Raw genomic sequence first — 19,698 nt, forward strand, 5'->3', positions numbered from 1 at the left:
TTTTTATCAACACAACTAATATACTACTTTATCCTGAAGCAAAAAAAGAAAAATAATAATTTTTTTCTACCTTTGTTGTCTGGTTTCTGCTTTCCTCATCTTCTCTTTCAATTCCTTTCATCCACTGTCTCTCTTCTCTCTGCGTCTTCCATTTGCTCTGTTACTGTTAGAATTTTTTTTTTTTTCAACTTCAGCTTGTCTGCGGTGTTCTTTGCTCACATGTTTAAAGCCAATAGACTGTTTTCAGTCCAATTCTTTATATGTGAGTTTGGACCCCTGAAGAAGGCGTGTTCGCCGAAACACGGACCGTGTAGGGTCTGGTTGGATTTTTATCACTGTATTTTTTTATCATTGAACTTTTTTAATTGAATTTTTATGGTTTTATATGACAGTTTTTAATAAATTATCTCCAGAACATCTGTATCCACAGTTTTTGGTTTTGCTTTCATTGGTGGATTGTTTTCATTGTGGATCATTGGGTCTCCCCATTTTCTTTGTTGAGTCACCTAAAGACACAATTACACATAAGCACATAAGCATTGCCTCTGATGAGTCAGACCATAGGTCCATCACGCCCAAAACGTGCTACACTCTTGGTGGCTTTCAAAATAGAGCTAGAGAAACAAGCTATTTTGAAGTCATATTTTACTAAAAAACAAGGTCTGTTTTGTAGCTGAGTGTTGATTTTTTTTTCTGTTGTCTCCAAGTAGACTCAGTTAAAGAGGAAGCAGTTCTTATCGTTTGGGCCTAAGGCTTTAGCGGTGGGTGCGACATTTTTCTTAAAATTTCCCTGCAAGGGGACGTCACATGCGCGTTCACAAGATAGCTGCTTAGCGCCTTCTCTCCGCTCCGACCCTCGCCGTAAAAATCATTTTAAGCCTTATAGAGCAATTTTTCAGGTCAGTGCACGCAGCTCCCCTTCAGCGGAATGTCGGCTAAAGCTAATAAGCCGGAATCTGCTCCTCCAGCGGGTCCGTCTGCGGCACATCCAGCATCTAAAAAGATCCAAACATGAGCCGTCCTCCCCAGTTAAGGCCTCCGTGTCTGGCACCACGGCGCAGGGTGATTCTATCTCACATGATCTCCACGTTTTAAGAGAGTTAATGCAAGAAAACTTAGCTGCTACGGCTGATATCAAAAACGAAATCGGAGGCATACTCACACAACTTAAACAACAAAATGCCTGCATAGACCTCGCAGAGGAAAGACTTGCAGCGCATAACTCTCAATACCTAGAAATCCAACGTGATTTATGCAAGCTGTCTGTACTTCAACACGATATTGAAGATCTTTCCAACAGGATGCGTCGGAGCAACGTTCGAATCATCGGGCTACCAGAATCATCTGAGGGGTCAGATCTTATGTCATTCCTGCTCTCCTTTATTCCTACTACTTTAAAGCTCCAATTTGACCCACCGCTTGAGATTGAGCGCGCGCACAGGGTCCCCTCGGGCCCACCATTGCCTGCCAAACCTCCCAGGCCTGTAGTTTTAAAATTATTGCGCTATACTCAAGCAATCCAAATTTTGCAAGCTGCTAAATCTTCATCAGCACTACAAGTGAATGGTAAAAAAATTCTAATAGTCCCTGACCTGGCCAAATCATCAGCACAAAGACGGAAGGCTTTCTTGGCCATGAGACCCCAGCTCAAAAATATAGGAGCCCAATACGGGTTGTTCTATCCTGCCAGGATGAAGATAACTTACCACAATACCACCAAAAACTTCGATGATCCAGTCGAACTGCAAAAATTTCTGGATATCACGGTAGGAGCTATGACCTGATCCATCTTTTTTGTACTGTTACTTCACTTACTGCTTTGTGAGGCTTAACTCGTATCAGTTGTTACTCATTTTGGTTCGAGGGGAGGGCTAGCTGAGCACCTCTTGTCAGCATGCGACACCATCTCTGGATCCATGTTTGTTTGGTTGATCCAGATCATCATCACTGTGAATCTTCCTTTTCTTTTTTGCTTTTGCCTCCTGTTTTGTTTGCTGTGAAACTCCCATACTTCACTTCTGTTAGTCCAGCAATTTTTCATCTCTCATCTCCTATTGAGCAGGGGCTTTATGCCTTCTTGGAATTCATCCTCGGACATACTTCAATCACTATATTCCTGAATGGTTAAAATACATATTGTTTCCCTAAATGTCAAAGGAATCAACAGCCCTCTCAAACGGAAGAAGATCCTGCACTACCTCAAACATCTCGAGGCCGATATCTGTCTACTCCAAGAATCCCATCTCAGCACAGAAGAAGCTAAAAAGCTCACTAGAGGATGGGTCCAACATTGCTTTGCTGCCCCTGCCTTGGGCAAGAAATACGGGGTCATCACTCTGATCAAGAAATCTCTCAATTTTCAACTTGCCACCCACAAATTCGATCCCTGCGGTCGATGGTCTTTTCTTGAAGGCTCCATAGCTGGGAAACCATTAAAACTATTCAACATTTATGCTCCCAATGCTGATGACCCCTTCTTTCAATCCTTCCAAACACTGTGTCATTCATCATTAACTACAGACACCATATTTGCAGGAGACTTTAACTTTCCATTGGACCCATTTATCGACTGTTCATCAAACTGCCGTCCGGCAAAACTTCGAGTTAGATCTTCGGTTAAGAACCTGATGGACTCATTTGGCTGGTCTGATATATGGAGATTCTTTCACCCTACCACCAAGGACTTCACTTTTTACTCTGTACCCCACCAAACCTACTCAATAATTGACTATTTTAGGTTCCAAAGATCTATTGAACATTGTTTCATCGACACGCATCCATGACATTTCCATCTCGGATCATGCGGCCGTTTCCTGTCATCTCAACTGGGCTCCATCTTCCACATCTAGGCAATGGAGACTTAATAACTTTTTACTACATGATGACTCTTTCGTATCAAATATCAAAGAAGAATCTTAATCATTCTTCGAAACAAACATTTCTTCAGTTACTGAATTCTCCATTATCTGGGAAGCATATAAAGCCTGGTTACGAGGAAAAGTCATCAGTTTCTCGGCCTTTCAGCTGAAGCAAAAAAAAAATCCGCTTTACACCTAATTGAAAGAGACATCCATACTTATGAATCACAATTTTACAATCGACATGATCCTGGGATTTATAAAAAGTTACAACTCAAATTTCAGTATAATGAAATCTTCAGCTCCCTTGCTTCAGCATCATTATTTCACCGATCAACTAAGTACTATTCTTCCTTCAACAAATCTGGTCATCTGCTAGCTCTATATCTTAAAGGCAAACGTTCCAAAAACCGTATCTCCCACATCAAATCTGCAACAGGTCATATACACAACACAACCAAGGATATCTTAGAGGACTTTCGTACATTTTATGAACAACTTTACACTTCCGAATCTACTTCCTCTTCTTCAACCATTCAAGATTTCCTCCAATCACTTGACTTACCTACGCTTACTGACTAACAATGTCAATCACTACAAGTTCCTATTTCCTCCGATGAAATTACTCACGCCATCTCATCTCTACTTACAGCCAAGGCGCCTGGTCTTGACGGCCTTTCAGCGGAATTCTACAAATCTTTTTCAGCTCTTCTGACTCCTCACCTACTATCATATTATCAGGATATTCAGGATGCTCCGGCCTCTCTACATAGATTTCTTGAAGCAAATATCATTGTTTTACCAAAACCGAACAGAGATCCTGAACTTGTGAAGAACTATCAGCCTATATCTCTTTTAAACCTGGACTATAAAATTTATGCTAAAATCCTAGTTTTTCGCTTAGAGAAGATAATGTCTTGTCTGATTCATAGAGACCAGGTGGGTTTTCTGAAAGGTCGATATGGCGCAGACAACACTCGACTGTTATGTCATGTGCTTCACTCCTCTCAATCGATTACTCAATCCTCAGCTGTTGTTTCTTTAGACGCTGAAAAAGCATTTGATAGGGTGGAGTGGAAATATCTTTTTGCAGTTCTCTCTAAATTTGGATTTCCTCCATCCCTTATTCACATGATTTCCTTGCTATACAATTCCCCCACTGCAAAACTCATTGTTAATGATGAGCCATCAGCACCATTTACATTACATAGAGGTACCCGACAGGGATGTCCTATGTCCCCACTCTTGTTTAATCTAGCTCTAGAACCCCTTCTTGCTGCCATACGTATATCTCCAGATATCAAAGGAATTTCCATTGCTAAGATTGAACTAAAAGTTTCTGCTTACGCAGATGACGTTCTTCTATATTTATCAGACCCTGAACATTCACTATCTGCATTAATACACTTAATCTCCTCATTTTCCTTGTTCTCAGGATATAAGATCGATAAATCTGAGGTTATGCCTCTCCATGATTTTAGTACCCCCCTCACCCTTGCGACCCAACCCTTTACATGGATTACCTCAGGTATCAAATATTTGGGTCTACCATTTGATAAAGACATCAGGTCGTCTTCTAAACTTCTCACTCAGGTTCAGAACTCTATATCCTCTTGCTCCCCCTTACATCTCTCATGGTGGGGTCGCCTAGATACCATAAAGATGATGGTGGTTCCCAAGCTCACATACATCTTTAACATGTTTCCTATTTTATTTCCAGCTTATTTGTATAAACAACTTTAGAATTTATTGTTGGAGAGGAAGTGACGTCATCGCCGCGGATGGGAGCTTGATCTGAGAGCTCCATTCGGGCCCGGCGTTCTAACTATCTATTGCTGTGTAAAAAGCGCAATTTTTCTGCCCCCGGGTGCTGGTGAGGTGTGCGAAGGTTTGGTGAACCCCATGGCAACGCGCAAAAAATTGCTTGGTGATAAACTCGGCCAGCGCACGATGGAGCAGGCGCTGGGTCGGGCTGCACGTGGTGGGGCAGGCCCGGAGACCAGCAGTGGGGAGGTGGCGAGATTGAGTGGCGCCATTGCGGCGGTGGCCGATATGGTGGCAGAACCCATGCAGGAGGATGCCCCACCGGAACCGCTTACGAAAGCGGATATGCAACGCTGGATCATGGAAGTAAAATCTGAAATCTCGGCTGTGGCTGTGCAAGTCCGGGAAGCGGTGCAAGAGCTGCGCACTGACCTGGTGGAGGTGGGCACGAGGGTGGAAGTGGTGGAGATGCGGCTGGATAGTTGCGAGGACAATGTGACTGGTGTGCAAAGATCCCTGGAATCTGCATCTGCTGATTACCAACTCCTCCTGGATAAGGTCGAGGACCTGGAGAACCGCACCCGGCGTAATAACTTGAGGGTGCGGGGCCTACCGGATCTACCGGAGTATAAAGATGTTCGGGCTACTAATATTAAGCTGCTCCGTTGGCTTCTACAGGACGACTCTCTGGAGCCGGGTCTGGAGCGGGCACATCGAGCTCTGGGACCCCGGACCTCAGATTTACCTAAAGACATTGTGATCTGCCTTCAGAGTTTTGTGCTTAAAGAACAGATCTTCCGCAGAGCCCGGGAGCTGGGCACAGTCACCTGGGAGGGGCATCGATTGGAGTTCTATCAGGACTTGGCTGCGGGCACGCTTCAGAAACGCCGGGCATTCAGGGAAGTGACTAAAGCTCTGCAGCGCAGCAATTTGCGCTACCGCTGGACTTACCCCTTTGGGGTGGTTATTACTATCAACGGAGTACACACCAAAGTTACCACTGTGCGGGAGGCCCGTGGCTTGCTGCAACAAGCGGGTATTGAAGTACCGGAGGAGGTTGTTCCTCCGGGGAGAGCGGCGCACAACCGAGCGGGGAATCCCGCCTCCTCCCGATGGCAGCGTGTGGAGAGTGGATCCAGGAGCGGGAGGGGAGGCCGGGGGGGGGGGGCGGACCCTCTCTTCGAGCTACTGCTTCTACCTCGAGTGGCCCCCCCTGAAAATTGACTGGTTGTGTTTGTTTCATTACCGTTTTCCTTCTTCCCCTCAGAGTGGGAGAAGTGTTTTTGGTCACTCTCCTTGAGGATGAATGTTTGGGTTTTGGGTTTTGGGGGAGGGTTGTGTGGGGGATGTTCATGGACTGTTCTTGGGATGTGGTGGGAGGGGGAAGTGGGGGAATTTTTCTGTGATGGGTGGGGGTATAGTGTTGGGTGGGGAAGGGGGGATTGAGTATTATTGTGTGGAGGGCTGCTGGTTGGGAGAGTTGGCTTATGGGGATTGTTGTGGGGGATGTTTTGATAGTTAGTACTTGGATGTGGGGACTGAGAAATGGGTCATGGGGATGGTTCACTTTCTTGCAAGTTGGTGGGAGATCTGTGGACTCTCACTTTGGGAGAGGGAGAGGGAGGGGTGGGAGGGAGGGGGGGAGAGGGGGGTATGGGGACGAATATGGAGAGGTTGGGTCTGCATCATCCTTTGCTTCACTTAGACTATGGAGGGGTTTAGGTTGGTTTCTTATAATATTAGGGGTCTTAATTCCCCCAATAAGAGACGGGCTTTCTATAGAGAGCTGCTTCGTTTGAAGGCTGATGTTTGCTTTGTCCAGGAGACTCATCTACTTCAGTCCCATGAATCCCTGGTCAAGGACACTAGGTTTCCTCTGGCCTTTTGGGCTTCCCGAGTAGGTACTTCCAAGAGGGGAGGGGTGGGCATTCTTATTCGTAAGGGGGTTCGCTGTGAGGTACATAGGGTGGTGCGGGATCCCCAGGGTAGATATATAATGCTGGAGGCTCTGATTGAGGGGGTCCTGTACTCCCTGGTTAATATCTATGCCCCTAACGAGGGTCAGGGGGCCTATTTCCAAGAATTGGTGCCTCGAATCCTCCGGTTCAAGGGGGGTGCCCTGGTTTTGGGTGGGGATTTCAATCTTACCGTGACCCCTCATTTGGATAACTCTGGGCGGGCGGATCGGTATGGGAGAAGGGATCGTAAATTGTTGCGTAAGGCTTTGACTACCCTTAATTTGGTGGATGGTTGGCGGTGGTTACATCCCACGGTTAGGGACTATACTTATTTTTCGGGGATACACTCCTCTTATTCTAGAATTGATTATGTATTCATAGAGCGGGGATTGCTTCGTCGGGTGGAGTCCGCGGGGATTGAATCATTCACGTGGTCGGATCATGCACCGGTTTGGGTGAGGCTCTTGGGGGAGGGGGGTGGGTCGGGACAGAAATTTTGGCGTTTCAATGATAGCCTTCTTGATGACCCGGAGGTGGGAGCGCAGATAGAGGGGTGGCTGCAGAAACATTTGGATGTGAATGAGGAGTGTGGAGCATCGTTGGAAGCGGTTTGGGAGGGATTAAAGGCTACCCTTCGAGGCAGATTGATTGCTTTGGCTTCAGCCAGGCAGCGTAAACGGCGGGCAGACGCGGCGGAACTGCTGATTCTGATAGGTCGGTTAGAGCACTTACACAAGCGCAACCCTTGGGATACTGAGTTACGTGGGAGGTTGTTTCAGGCGCGCCGCGACCTCCAGGCTTTAGACTTGGAGCGCCTGCATCTTAATTTGCAGCTTCTCCAACAGAGATATTTTGAGTTTTCTAATAAAGCTAGTCGGCTGGTTGCCCACCGTCTGAAGGTGCGACAGACGCGTAATCAGATTCTCTCGATCAGGGCGGCCTCTGGGGAGCTATTGCAGAAAGAGGATGCTATTCGGGCTCGTTTCGCGGAGTTTTACTCCCATCTTTATACTCCAGAGGCTCCCGGGTCTTTGCAGGATCTGGACGCCTATTTAAATTCGGCGGCACTGCCCAAGATTGCTGGTGAAGATGTGGTATGGTTGGACCGTCCTCTCACGCTGATTGAGGCTCGTGGAGCGCTGCGCTCGATGAAACTGGGTAAATCGCCCGGGATGGATGGATTCACTGTTCGGTACTATAAACGCTTTCAGGATCTTTTGCTGCCTCCTTTGTTACGCTTTCTTAATTCTCTGCAAGAGGATAGTGTTCTCTCCTACTTCATGCGCTTGGCGGGGGTTACGGTGCTGGCTAAAGAGGGAAAGGACCCTCTTCAATGTGCTTCCTATAGGCTGATCTCGCTGCTGGGGGTTGACACTAAGATCTTCACGCAAATTTTGGCGGATAGACTAATGAGTTGGATTCCCCGGTTGATCCATCCTGATCAGTTGGGGTTTGTAGTGGGAAGACAGATGGGCGATAACACTCGTCGGGTCTATAACTTGTTTGAATGGGCCAGGAGGGGTGCACGGGACACGGTGTTTCTATCTGTCGATGCTGAGAAGGCTTTCGATAGGGTCTCCTGGCCTTTTTTGTTTCGGGTCTTAGATTCTGTGGGTTTGGGTCCGCGCATGCGAGATTGGATTCGGGTCCTTTATACTTGCCCTCTTAGTTGTGTTAAGGTTAATGGGGGGTATTCAGAGACTTTTTCATTAGCCCGGGGAACTCGACAGGGATGTCCTCTCTCCCCGCTTCTTTTTGCCCTGACGGTAGAACCCTTGGCTCAGTGGGTGCGGATGAACCGGGATATCAAAGGGGTTACGGTGCCGGGAGGGGATTATAAGTTGACCCTGTTCGCGGATGACCTTCTGTTTACGGTGGAGGAGCCTGAGAGTTCTCTGCCTGCAATATTGTGGGACTTGGAAGATTTTGGTCAGGTGTCGGGGTTTCGTGTTAATGTGGGTAAATCGGAGCTTCTCAATATTAACTTGACTGGAGAGCGAGTGTCTTATCTCAGAGACCGATTTCCGTTTCGGTGGGTTCAGCATTCTCTACGTTATCTGGGGGTTTATTTTGGACCGCCGGGAGTGGCACTTTATGATCTTAATTTCCCTCCGCTCTTTCGGCGTATTCGCCAGGATTTGCTTGGCTGGAAAGATCAGTACTTTTCTTGGTTGGGCAGGGTGGCTGTTGTGAAGATGATGATCTTACCCCGTCTCTTGTTTTTGTTTCAGGTGTTGCCGCTATGGGTGAGCAGGAGGGCGTTGGAGGGGGTTCAAAGGCTTCTTTTTGATTTCATATGGGCGGGCAGGAGACCCAGGGTAAGCAGGAAGGTCTTATATTTGGGGCGGAGTGATGGGGGACTGGGGGTACCCAACGTGGTGAAATACTACCAGGCTGCTCAGTTGCGTGCCCTTCTAAAGTGGCAGACGCAAGTACCGAAACCGTGGGTGGAGATAGAGCAAAGTTTAAATGATGGAGTGCCCTTGATGCATCGGCCATGGCTGCCGGGCAGGGTGCGACTAGTGGGTGAGGTGCCTTCAATTGGAACTTCCCTGAGGGTTTGGAATCAGACCAGAGGGGGCTTATTGCAGGGCAGGCGCCATTCCTGGTATACCCCGTTGAGACATAATCCAGATTTTTTACCGGGCATGGATGGGGGAGTGTTTGCTGCTTGGAAAGCTATTGGTTTGGTATGTGTGGGACAACTGTGGGATCCGATTTTGGGCCGTATTCGACCCTTTGCAGAGCTCCGGGGTAGGTTTGGCTGGGGGGTCCGGGATCTGTTTCCTTACCTCCAAGTTATTCACTATATTCGGTCTTCGGGTCTCCTGTGGGATTTGAGGGGGGGCAAGACTCCCTTCGAGTTGTTGTTGGGTCCAGTACTCCGGAAGGGAGTTCTGGCTGTTATCTATAGGTGTCTTAATCATAGGGAGGCCCCACATCCCTACATGAGGGCTTGGGAAGGTGATTGGGGAGCTCCTATTTCGTGGGACACTTGGGGGAATATCTGGACAGAAGTTTCCTCGGCGGGTATATCTGCTCTGCTGATTGAGAATGGTTATAAAGTCCTCTTTCGCTGGTACTATACTCCTCAGGCTGTGGCACGTTGGCAGGGGGGTGCGACTGCACTATGTTGGCGGGGTTGTGGGGAGGTGGGCACCTACCTTCATATGTGGTGGCAGTGTTGGCGGGTGCGTGGGTTCTGGAAGGGGTTTTTTTCTAGGGTGTCCCAGATCCTTGATATCCAGATCCCGGAGAGTTGGCAACATGCCCTATTGTATTGGCATCAATTAGATCTTGCCTGGGGAGATTCTATGTTTTGTAAGCTGGCATTCACTGCTGCCAGGTTGGCTTTGGCCTCCTTGTGGAATCAAGCGCTCTCTCTCACCTGGGATATGGTAGAGCAGCGCTTGCTTTCATGGCAACTTCTTTACCACTTACCGGCTTTGCGGCATGGCAAACGACATGGCTATGCTCGCATTTGGCGTAGATTTCGGGCTTCTGTGGAGGTTGGAGGTAGGGGCGGACCGGGGATTTGAGCTACATTTGGGGCTGAACTGGGTAGGCGGGGATGTGGGGGATTTCATATTCCTATTCCTCTTCTATTTTCTGCTGTGTATGGGTTTTGATGGTTCTCAACCTTTTTAAATGTTGTGGGTATTGTGTTTTGTCCCTGGGGGTAGGGTGGGGGGGGGTAGGGGCTATTGTGGTTTGTTGTTGCTTGATCATAGGGATTGCACATGTTATTTGGTTTGCAGCTCTTTGAGTGTTTTCCAGAATGTTGCACATTGTGCCTTGTTTTATTTATTGCTGCTGCATCTACTATGTATATTTTATGTTGTGTGTATATCTCAATAAAAGCTTTATTAAAAAAAAAAAATAATTTATTGTTACGCTTCCTTTGGAATGAAAAACCACATAGAATTTCTCTTCAAAGCTGAAAGCTCCACGTAATTCAGGTGGGGTTAACTTCCCAGACCTTCTTCTATACCACAAAGCTTTTATCTTGAGGCAGGGTGCTGAATGGCTTTCTAATTCCCCTTCTACAGATATCCCCAATTGGCTACGCTTAGAATTTTCCCTTATGTATCCTTTCCCTTTACTACGCCTCATGGGAACAAAAAATTTTCCAAGACTTAACCAAAACCCCATCATACACACCACATACAAGGTCCTAACAGCTCTCGATTCCCATCTAGAGATCCCATGGAATAAATCTGCACTTTGCCCATTATGGTTTAACAGGTCCATATTGATCGATAAGAAACCTGTCTCTTGGCCTTCCTGGTTCCTTCTTCAAATCTGGGATATTGGCTCTGTATGCCACCCAGATAGATCATTACTCACCTTTCAGGAATTGATGACCTCATTCTCTTTAACAGAATCTAACTTTTTCCGCTGGCTGCAACTCAGGTCAGCTATTAAAAAATCAGATCTTCTTTCAAAGCTCTCTCATTCTTCCCCCACTTTGTACACCCAATCCCAAAAATTTCTTGCTCAGGGACATACAGCTTCACAATTTTATAAATGGCTTAAATCCCTACCTCCCAACCCATTAGTAACCCTCCAATCAGTGTGGGAATCTGACATAGGGTTACATATCTCAGATGAAGCTTGGTCCTCTATCTTTACATCCACCTTTAGTACATCTAGGTCAGCTTCAATTCTTCAAAATATGTTCTTCTTCCTTCACAGAGCACAATGGACTCCTATCAAGTCCAATAAGATTGATGCTTCATATTCTAAAAATTGCTGGTCCTGCAAGGCAGAGGAAGGGACTTTACATCATCTAATATAATAAAATGCTAGGCCGCGCATGCGCACTCAAAAGTCGTGTTCCCTGATCCGTCGCCAAAACACGACTGCGCATGCGCGCCCCTGGCTCTCACTGTGCACTATGCTCAAGTTGCCGCCACGGCTCCTCTCTCGAACTGCAGCAGGATCGAGAGAGGAGCTGCGCGCGGGGGCTTTCAGGACAGAATATGATTACCATGTTTCTTTAGGCAGCCCCGGTTATTTACTTGGATTCAATGTCAGCATTAGGGTTCGCCGGCCGCCAGCCGTGAGAGCCGGGTGAGGAAGGCCGCCGCAGCCTCGCGGCTAGGTAGGGGGACAACAATGGCGCTTATGCTCAAGCCGCCGCCACGACTCCTCTCTCGAACCGCACCAGGATCGAGAGAGGAGCTGCGGCGGGGGCTTGAGCATAAGCGCCATTGTTGTCCCCCTACCTAGCCGCGAGGCTGCGGCGGCCTTCCTCACCCGGCTCACATTGAATCCAAGTAAACAACCGGGGCTGCCTAAAGAAACAAAGTTTCACGGTGCTTGGCCCGCCAAACAATTCCTGCCGTTGCCGAAATTTGCCCCACCGTTCCTTCCCTTCCTCCATCAGGTACAGTTCAGCTCCGCCTATGTTAAAAGGAGCTGCTTTGAAATTGGAGCCCTGCCGCCACCATAACACGTTCCCTCTGCTGCGGTCCCATATGTCAGAGAAGGGGTGGGACCAAGGCAGAGGGGAAAGTGCTACGGCAGTGGCAGGCCTCCGATTTCGACGCGGCTCCTTTTAACATTGGTGGATTCACTGCACCTGATGGAGGGAGGGAAGGAAAGGTGGTTGTGCGCTGTTGAGCCCCTCTTTGCCCTCAGACCCTCTCCTAACTGCTCCCTCCTGTCTCAGACCACTGGGGGGAGGTGCCTGTCTTCAGCTGCAGGGATGGAGGGAGGGAAGAAGAAAGAAGGGGCCCTGGCAAGCGAGTTATCAAAAGCCAACCATAGCCTGGGACCCCTACATGGTATGAATAATGACCAGACAACAAAAGGTAAGAAAAATAATTTTATTTTCTGTTTTGTGATTACAATATGTCAGATTTGAAATGTGTCTTGAGGGAGGCTGCCGCCGTGGCTTTGGACAGAGGGGTACCATTTTCGTGGGAGCCGGCCTTCGGAGAGGCTTGGGATGCGGGGACGGATGCGGGAGGGGCTTCCGCTGTGAAGGGCTTTGGTGGGGGAGCCAGCCAGACCGCGAGTGTGGGGCCGTTGTAAGCGCGGATTGGTCAAGGAGCCGCCGTTGCCGAGGCTTTGAAATTGCTCTCCCACCGTCACTCCCTCCCGCCCTGGCTCTGCCTCTGCCCCTGCCCAGATTCAAAAGCAGGAGAGGCGGTCATCTAGCACCCGTTAATCTAACAGGCTTAAACACTAGTTTACTATATTCTTGCCCACAGATTCAGTCATATTGGCACTCTGTTTGGAACACAATCTGCTCAATCTTCCACATTGATATTGCTCTCTCGTACCAAATGCTCCTCCTAAAATCATTTGCATTTAACCAACTAATTCCGGAGACAGACCATTATTTACTGGACATGTTAATCACATTAGCCTTGAAAATTCTTCTCTCATCGTGGAAGGATTTATCTAAGGCTTCCCATCTACACTGGTGGAATCTGGTTTGCTCAACATATAGAATGGAAGCATACCTCGCCAAATCATGTAATAGAGTACCTTGTTTCCATTCGAGATGGACCCTATTAAAATCCTCCCTTTCTCCTAAGTATCAAGTTCACAGCGCCCTTTTATTTTCTCTTATTTTCTCCATTTTTTTTTTTCCCCTCTATTATTATCATTTAGTTTTTGCCTAGGATGATTCACTACTCTGATATGTGGACTTTTGTCATTGCTTATTGAGATGTTTAAATAGGATTTTATTGTTCTACATGATATATTCACAAGACGTTTTCATTGTATGTTATATCTTGCATCCTACTGTAGCCATGTTCATCTCATTTTTATTGGTTATTGTACCAGATGTTTCCACTGGTTTGTATTTTTCTAAATACTTTCAATAAAAATACCTTGACAAAAAAAATAAAATTTCCCTGCAAGTGCCTTATTTCATATGCAAGTGATAAATATGTCTTTTTAGATCCAGTCCAGTTAGCAGTATTTCTTAAAGGTAAACCTGTGCAGATAGTATCTTAGGTTATTATTTTGTTTTTCCTTACTAGGGAGGATAATTGATGACATGTAAAGAATGTGCCACATTTTGCCTGCCAAGAAGTTAAAATGTTTTTCTTATCAAATTTGATTTGCTAAAGGAACGGTACTTATGGCTTGATTGTTGGTTTTCAGTTTGTAAACTGAGCATTTTTATGCTGATGGTTGTATTTGATATTCCTGTATGCTTGTTTTATAAGTGTAACAAATTAATAAATAAATAATTTTTTAAAAACCGGCCCTGGCTACCATTAGGGCTATTTTATTCTTTTTTGATGATCCCTTTAAATAATTTATTTATTTTTAAAATTTATGAATCACTTAAATCTAAGCAATGTATAAAAACATTTACATCTACAATTTCAAACATTGTGCACTGTCAGCACGGTGTCAGGTCAAAAGCGCGCCGGGACAAAGGTGCGCGCAGACAATTGAGTGCAGCGCGGAGGCGCGCACCGAAGAAAATTACTGTTTTTAGGGGCTCTGACGGGGGGCATGGGGGGAACCCCCCCACTTTACTTAATACAGATTGTGCCTGTTTTTCGGGAAAAAGTTAAGTTTCCAGTAAAATGTGGGGGGTTACAACCCCCCAAACCCCCCACAATGCCGCCGCGATCTGTATTAAGTAAAGTGGGGGGGGGGCTACCCAACAAAACCCCCCGTCGGAGACCCTAAAAACAGTAATTTTCTTTGGCGCGCGCCTTTGTCTTCCGCGATTATGTCTATGAACCGTCAGCACAGCACAGGACTTGATTGCACTAATTGTTGGTTTCATAGCTTGCCCTGTTGTGTTTAAGGGGTACACTGCTTTGGAACTTTAATCTGTAGCATAGAAGTGTAGCCTCATTACTAGTTACTGGAACTAGATACCTTAATTCAGTTTAGACACAGGATCCAAGATGATGCTTAGCTGAGGAGCACACATTGACCATCTTCTTTGAACTCCCCGAGTTCAGATTCATTGGGTTCTGCCATGGGCAGAAGAGGGGATTTGGTGAGGGCTCAATTATCAGCAGCCATCCAGACACTGCTGATAAGACACTTTTAGTTGGTGGTTGGTCCTGTGGCATCTTCCTCCTCCACTGAAACACCACTAGTTCAAATTAGTGGCGGAAGTGGTAATGGGATTTTGCTGTTATGAGAACTGCACATGACCCATAAGGAGTTTGTTGGAGGAAGTACAGCAAACAAGGGGTTTGTGAGAGTCTCAGTCCTCCTTACTGCTCTCCAGGAATTCTTCCCTAACTGAACTTTCCCTACATGGAGAAACAACATTGAAGATTTCAACTCCAATAGAGTCTTCAACATTTAAAACTGTGAGTTGTGTATATGGATGAAATGTCCTTTCTGGAGTTTGTTTTGCAAGGAAGATTGAGAAACCAGCTGTGATAGTCCTAGAGATGCTCTGGGATGCTTAAATTTGAATTCCTCTTTTTTTTGAGAAGTGTGAAGAAAACAGAGGGTGAAATCCAGGGTTTTTTTTCCTGAGAAGATTTGCTTCCCAGTCCCAAGAATCAGCATAGCAATCTGAAAAAGTCACCTGTTTAGAATGGAAAGTGGAGGAAGTTCAAGGTCTTGGAGTGGCTGTGATGAGAGATAAGAACTTAGTTCAAAGGAAGCTTGAATATTTAGAAAACCAGTTAAGAAGGAGTAATTTACATTTTTTGAATTTTCCCAAATCTCCTTTGTTGTCTTCAGTAGATTTGTTGAGATGCTATTTTAAAGCATCTGAAAACTTGGCTTTTCTCCAAAACGTAGAGCTATCTATTTAAAATGTAAAACTAGCTAATCCCCCTCATAACCTCTAATTTCTTATTATGTCCTTCCCTCATTGAATTTACCTGTAAACCGTGCCGAGCTCTATCTTTATGGAGATGATGCGGTATACAAACTTAAGGTTTAGTTTAGTTTAGTTTAAAGAGGTTCTCCAATTGTAAAAACTTGTCAGTATGTTTCTACCAGAGCTTCCAGGGGAACTGAAACTTCTGGAAGATCTAATCCAGTAATGGACTTAACTGGTTTTCTTGAATCTTCACTTGAGATAGTAACACAGAGATTAACTTTGATAGTTACTTTTCCATGGAACTGGTTCACAATAATTTCTTGCGTTTATATTTCCACAATATAAATCAGCAGTTTATGGGTTCAAAAATACTTATATTTCCTGATCTTTCTTGAGATAATACATAGGAGTCATTCTTGGCTTGTAGATCAAGGGTGACCTTAGGAACCAATTTTGTATTGAAATTTCCTTGTGTATATGTAATTTTACTTGAAGAGGTGTTGTATAATTTCTTTGACCCTAAACAGCTATCTGATTTTATTTTAGCTAAAGAGGAACTTAAAGTGATTGTGTAACTTATCTGGAGGATGATTTCCACTGTTAGTAAAGTAGCCTGGGCTGGGGAAGTTGCGTGAGGTTGCATGCTCTTACAGGGGGTTTCTTTTCCGCTTTTCTATGAGATTACTTGTATCTTGTTACTTTAATATTGTGGACTGTAAAGATAAGTAATTTGATTTTCTTTTATTGCCTGTTGTCTTATTTTGCCAGAATTTATTTATCATGGATGCAATGAAGTAATTGTAAAATTGAATTATTATAAAAATAAAAGTGGAAACAAAATCATTCAGTTTAGAGATTAGTGATTAGATCTTCAGACCTGGTAGTTTTTCTTCATTTTGAGTATCGGTATATTTATTTATTTGGGGTTTTTATCCTATTTCCCAGGAGAGCTCAGAACGGGTTACAAGTTTACATACATATTAAAGTATATTTATACAAGGTGACGGCAGGACATAGATGAGAGAAATAATGGTTCTGACTTTATGCAATATTTTTCTGTCTTTATTGTAGGATGATTTTGTTGAGCTGTTTCATACCACAGGCATACCAGCATTCTATTACTTCTGTAACGGTAAAGAGGTATGGTGAGGATGCTGCTGATTAGCTTGTATTTTTCCTATAAAATAACATTTTGAGTTTTATGTGTGCTGTATAATGGCAGCAAGTAATATTGCTTTCACTTTGTTTTCCTGCAGATTGATTGTTTTGCTGGAGGAAGTAAAGATTATCTGCTTGAAAGTCTTACTAAGAACAAGTTAAGATGTTCACGCTACTGAAACGATATGGTATCAATAAAGTGTCAGTTTTGACGTCTACCATAATTGTGTAAACTCTGTTTTGGTATGGCATTTCCAACACTGTGACTATATGTTGCCACCCCTTAATTATGCATCCAGTACTGGCTACTTGTACATTTAGGAAACAGTGTTAGAATGAGTTTAATAAAATGCAATTAGTGTGCTCTGATAATCCTATTTGTTGTCTGGTTGACTATTGAGGCTAAAGTAATTTTTAAGTTTGGCTGTGTGTGTTTTAAAGTGTTGCATGGATTACTGCCAAGCTATCTTCTTGATCACTTCAAATTTGCAAACAGGAAACATTTACGGTTAGTACATTTTTTTAACTTTCCATTGGTTAAGGGAAGTATTTATAAATGATTCTTTTGCAAAATGTTGGCATATCAAGCAGCCCTCTGGGAAAAACAAGTTAGTATCTATATCTTCTTTCTCACTTCTTACTCAGCTTTTAGAATAAAGTTGAAAACATATCTTTTTAGGAAATACGTAGACTAAAGTTTTATAACATACTTTAATGTTAATATTTCCTCGGACATATCTAAACTAAATACTTATGATCTGCTATAATTTATTAGCATTTCTTAATTTGTGAACCGTAAGGTAGTTGCGGTATATAAGAACTTATGTTACGTTGTCTTACAATGTTGTTGATGTCCATTCTGTTTGAGTCATTGAGTTTTATTTATTTCCAAGTTTCCAAGTTTTATTTAGATTTGATAAATTGCTTATTCAGAATTTACTAAGCGAATTACAGTAAAATATAAAATAAACATACAATTCAACATACTTTTTACAATTTAGCTATAATGGGTTGGACGAACAAACTTACAGACAAAATTGAATACACAAGGAAAGAAGGGATAAAGTTACAAAATCAATGCTTTAGAGAAGAAAAAAAAGAAAGTCGTAGGTGAGAAGAACACAAGGAAGGACAATTGAGATTTAATCATGGGAAATTAAATTAACTGGATCTTTGGCAAAAACGTTTCCTTTCATGGTCACTAGCATGGCCATTTCAAAGGGCTGTAATGCCCTGAGTCAGTTTGTGACGATGAAGGAGCATGCTGTCATTGCTGTGAAGGGTGAGCTAATGAAGAAGGCTGTTAGGCCCCGATTCCTTAAATGGTGCTTAAAAAACTTACAAGATTCCAAGAAGATAACCCTACCAATAGTAAGTATATACCACTCACATGTTATTACAGAGAAGTGTTTGAAAGGAAGGAAAAGATCTCAGTAATGTTTTGGCACGGGTTATCAGTTAAATCTCCATGCCATCCAGCACATAGTCATTGATCAGAAAAACCTTCCTTGTATTAATACAGGCAGACCTTGAATTACAGACACCCAACTTAAGTACAACTTGTACTTAAGACTGCAATTGCAGCTACATTTAATTTCACTGAGCAGTATTTCCAGTGGCTTAGACTCCTACACTTCTCCTGTAGCAGATTCAGGAATTATGCATGGCCACATTAAGAACAGTGTGTGGTTGTGCATGCTAGTAGGGACAGTTGGCCCTTTTGTCAGCTGGGAGTAGAGGTTAGCAGCAAGAACCTTAAAATCTACAGGTTCTGAGTCGCATACAAATCCGACTTAAGAGCAGCTTTAAAAACATAACTCGTTCTTAACCTTGTAATAATAATAATAATAATTTATTTCTTATATATTGCTATACCGTGAAGTTCGAAGCGGTTTACAATAAAGATACATTTGACAGTACATGGGATAGAAACGGTTTACAATAAAGATACATTTAGTCAGTACATGGGATGCAAGTTGATTATAGTGCTGTTTTAACCTGCGATTTACTAACAGAACTGAAACAGTAACAGTTCAAACCAACATCTTTCAAAAACCAGCAGTTGATTTGTCTGGCTCTCAGTTCAAATCAAGATCATTCCATCCCAGGAAGAGAAAGAGAAAATTCTCAGCCGAAGTCTGACTCACAGTTCAAATCACTTCCATTAGAGTGGGGAAATTCTGTTTCTTCTACAAAACCAGCGATCATGTATCCAATTCTATGGACGTTCCTTTTCACTTAGTGCTTCTTCTGGAGCCTGGATTTGCCAGCTGAAAAAAAACCTCACTTTCGATGATGTGGTTTTCCTTTATGCTGCTATTTATCTGCCAATCTGCATCGCTCTGCAGTTGTATACCTTTTTGCAGTGCTGTGCTGTTGTATTTTACTATTTAAGCACCATTTATACTACTAAAATAAATACCGGAGAGAGCTGGCCTGTATAAGTAACTAACCTGTGAAGGGTGATCAAACAAATTTATAAAAAAGCTCAGAGATACGAAACTCTGAAAGGAAGGTTGTGAGACCTCCCTTGGAAAAAGAGTTTACCTTCCAGTCATAGTCCTTTTATAAAAAATCTTTGATCACTTCCTTCAAAGGTATATATGAAAAACTCTTCTTCAAAAGCTTCAAAAAGATTTGTCCTAACAAGGTACTGCTTTTTCAAATTGCAAATGTCACTGCACCTGTGGCAAATTCTAAAGAATTTACTTAGCTTGTAAGCAGGATTTGGGGGTCCCAACGCAGCCCCGTTTCGATCCCTGCTTCAAGGGACCCGATTGTGACTGCCGGTTTAAGGACTTAGAAGCTACTACGTCCCAGCAGTGAATCTTCATCTGCATGTCACAATAAAAACCTTTTCCAGCTTGAACTGTTTCTAGGAACCTGTTTAAAGTATCCCCAATCGGGTCCCCTGAAGAAGGGATCGAAACGGGGCCACGTTGGGACCCCCAAATCCTGCTTACAAGCTAAGTAAATTCTTTAGAATTTGCCACAGGTGCAGTGACATTTGCAATTTGAAAAAGCAGTACCTTGTTAGGACAAATCTTTTTGAAGCTTTTGAAGAAGAGTTTTTCATATATACCTTTGAAGGAAGTGATCAAAGATTTTTTATAAAAGGACTATGACTGGAAGGTAAACTCTTTTTCCAAGGGAGGTCTCACAACCTTCCTTTCAGAGTTTCGTATCT

General features: G+C 44.0%; 1 protein-coding gene across 1 annotated transcript in view; it reads left to right on the top strand.

Annotated features, from left to right (window-relative positions):
• LOC117351350 (thioredoxin-like) overlaps window positions 1-16,883 on the top strand; it is a 58,666-nt gene extending 41,783 nt beyond the window's left edge. Inside the window, exons 4-5 of the mRNA XM_033926540.1 lie at window positions 16,425-16,493; window positions 16,610-16,883. Coding sequence (XP_033782431.1) covers window positions 16,425-16,493; window positions 16,610-16,690 — 150 coding nt within the window. The 3' untranslated portion in view covers window positions 16,691-16,883. The remainder of the gene's footprint in view (window positions 1-16,424; window positions 16,494-16,609) is intronic.
• The last annotated feature ends 2,815 nt before the right edge of the window (window positions 16,884-19,698 follow it).

The sequence above is a fragment of the Geotrypetes seraphini genome, chromosome 1, assembly GCF_902459505.1.
Source record: "Geotrypetes seraphini chromosome 1, aGeoSer1.1, whole genome shotgun sequence".
Taxonomy (NCBI): domain Eukaryota; kingdom Metazoa; phylum Chordata; class Amphibia; order Gymnophiona; family Dermophiidae; genus Geotrypetes; species Geotrypetes seraphini.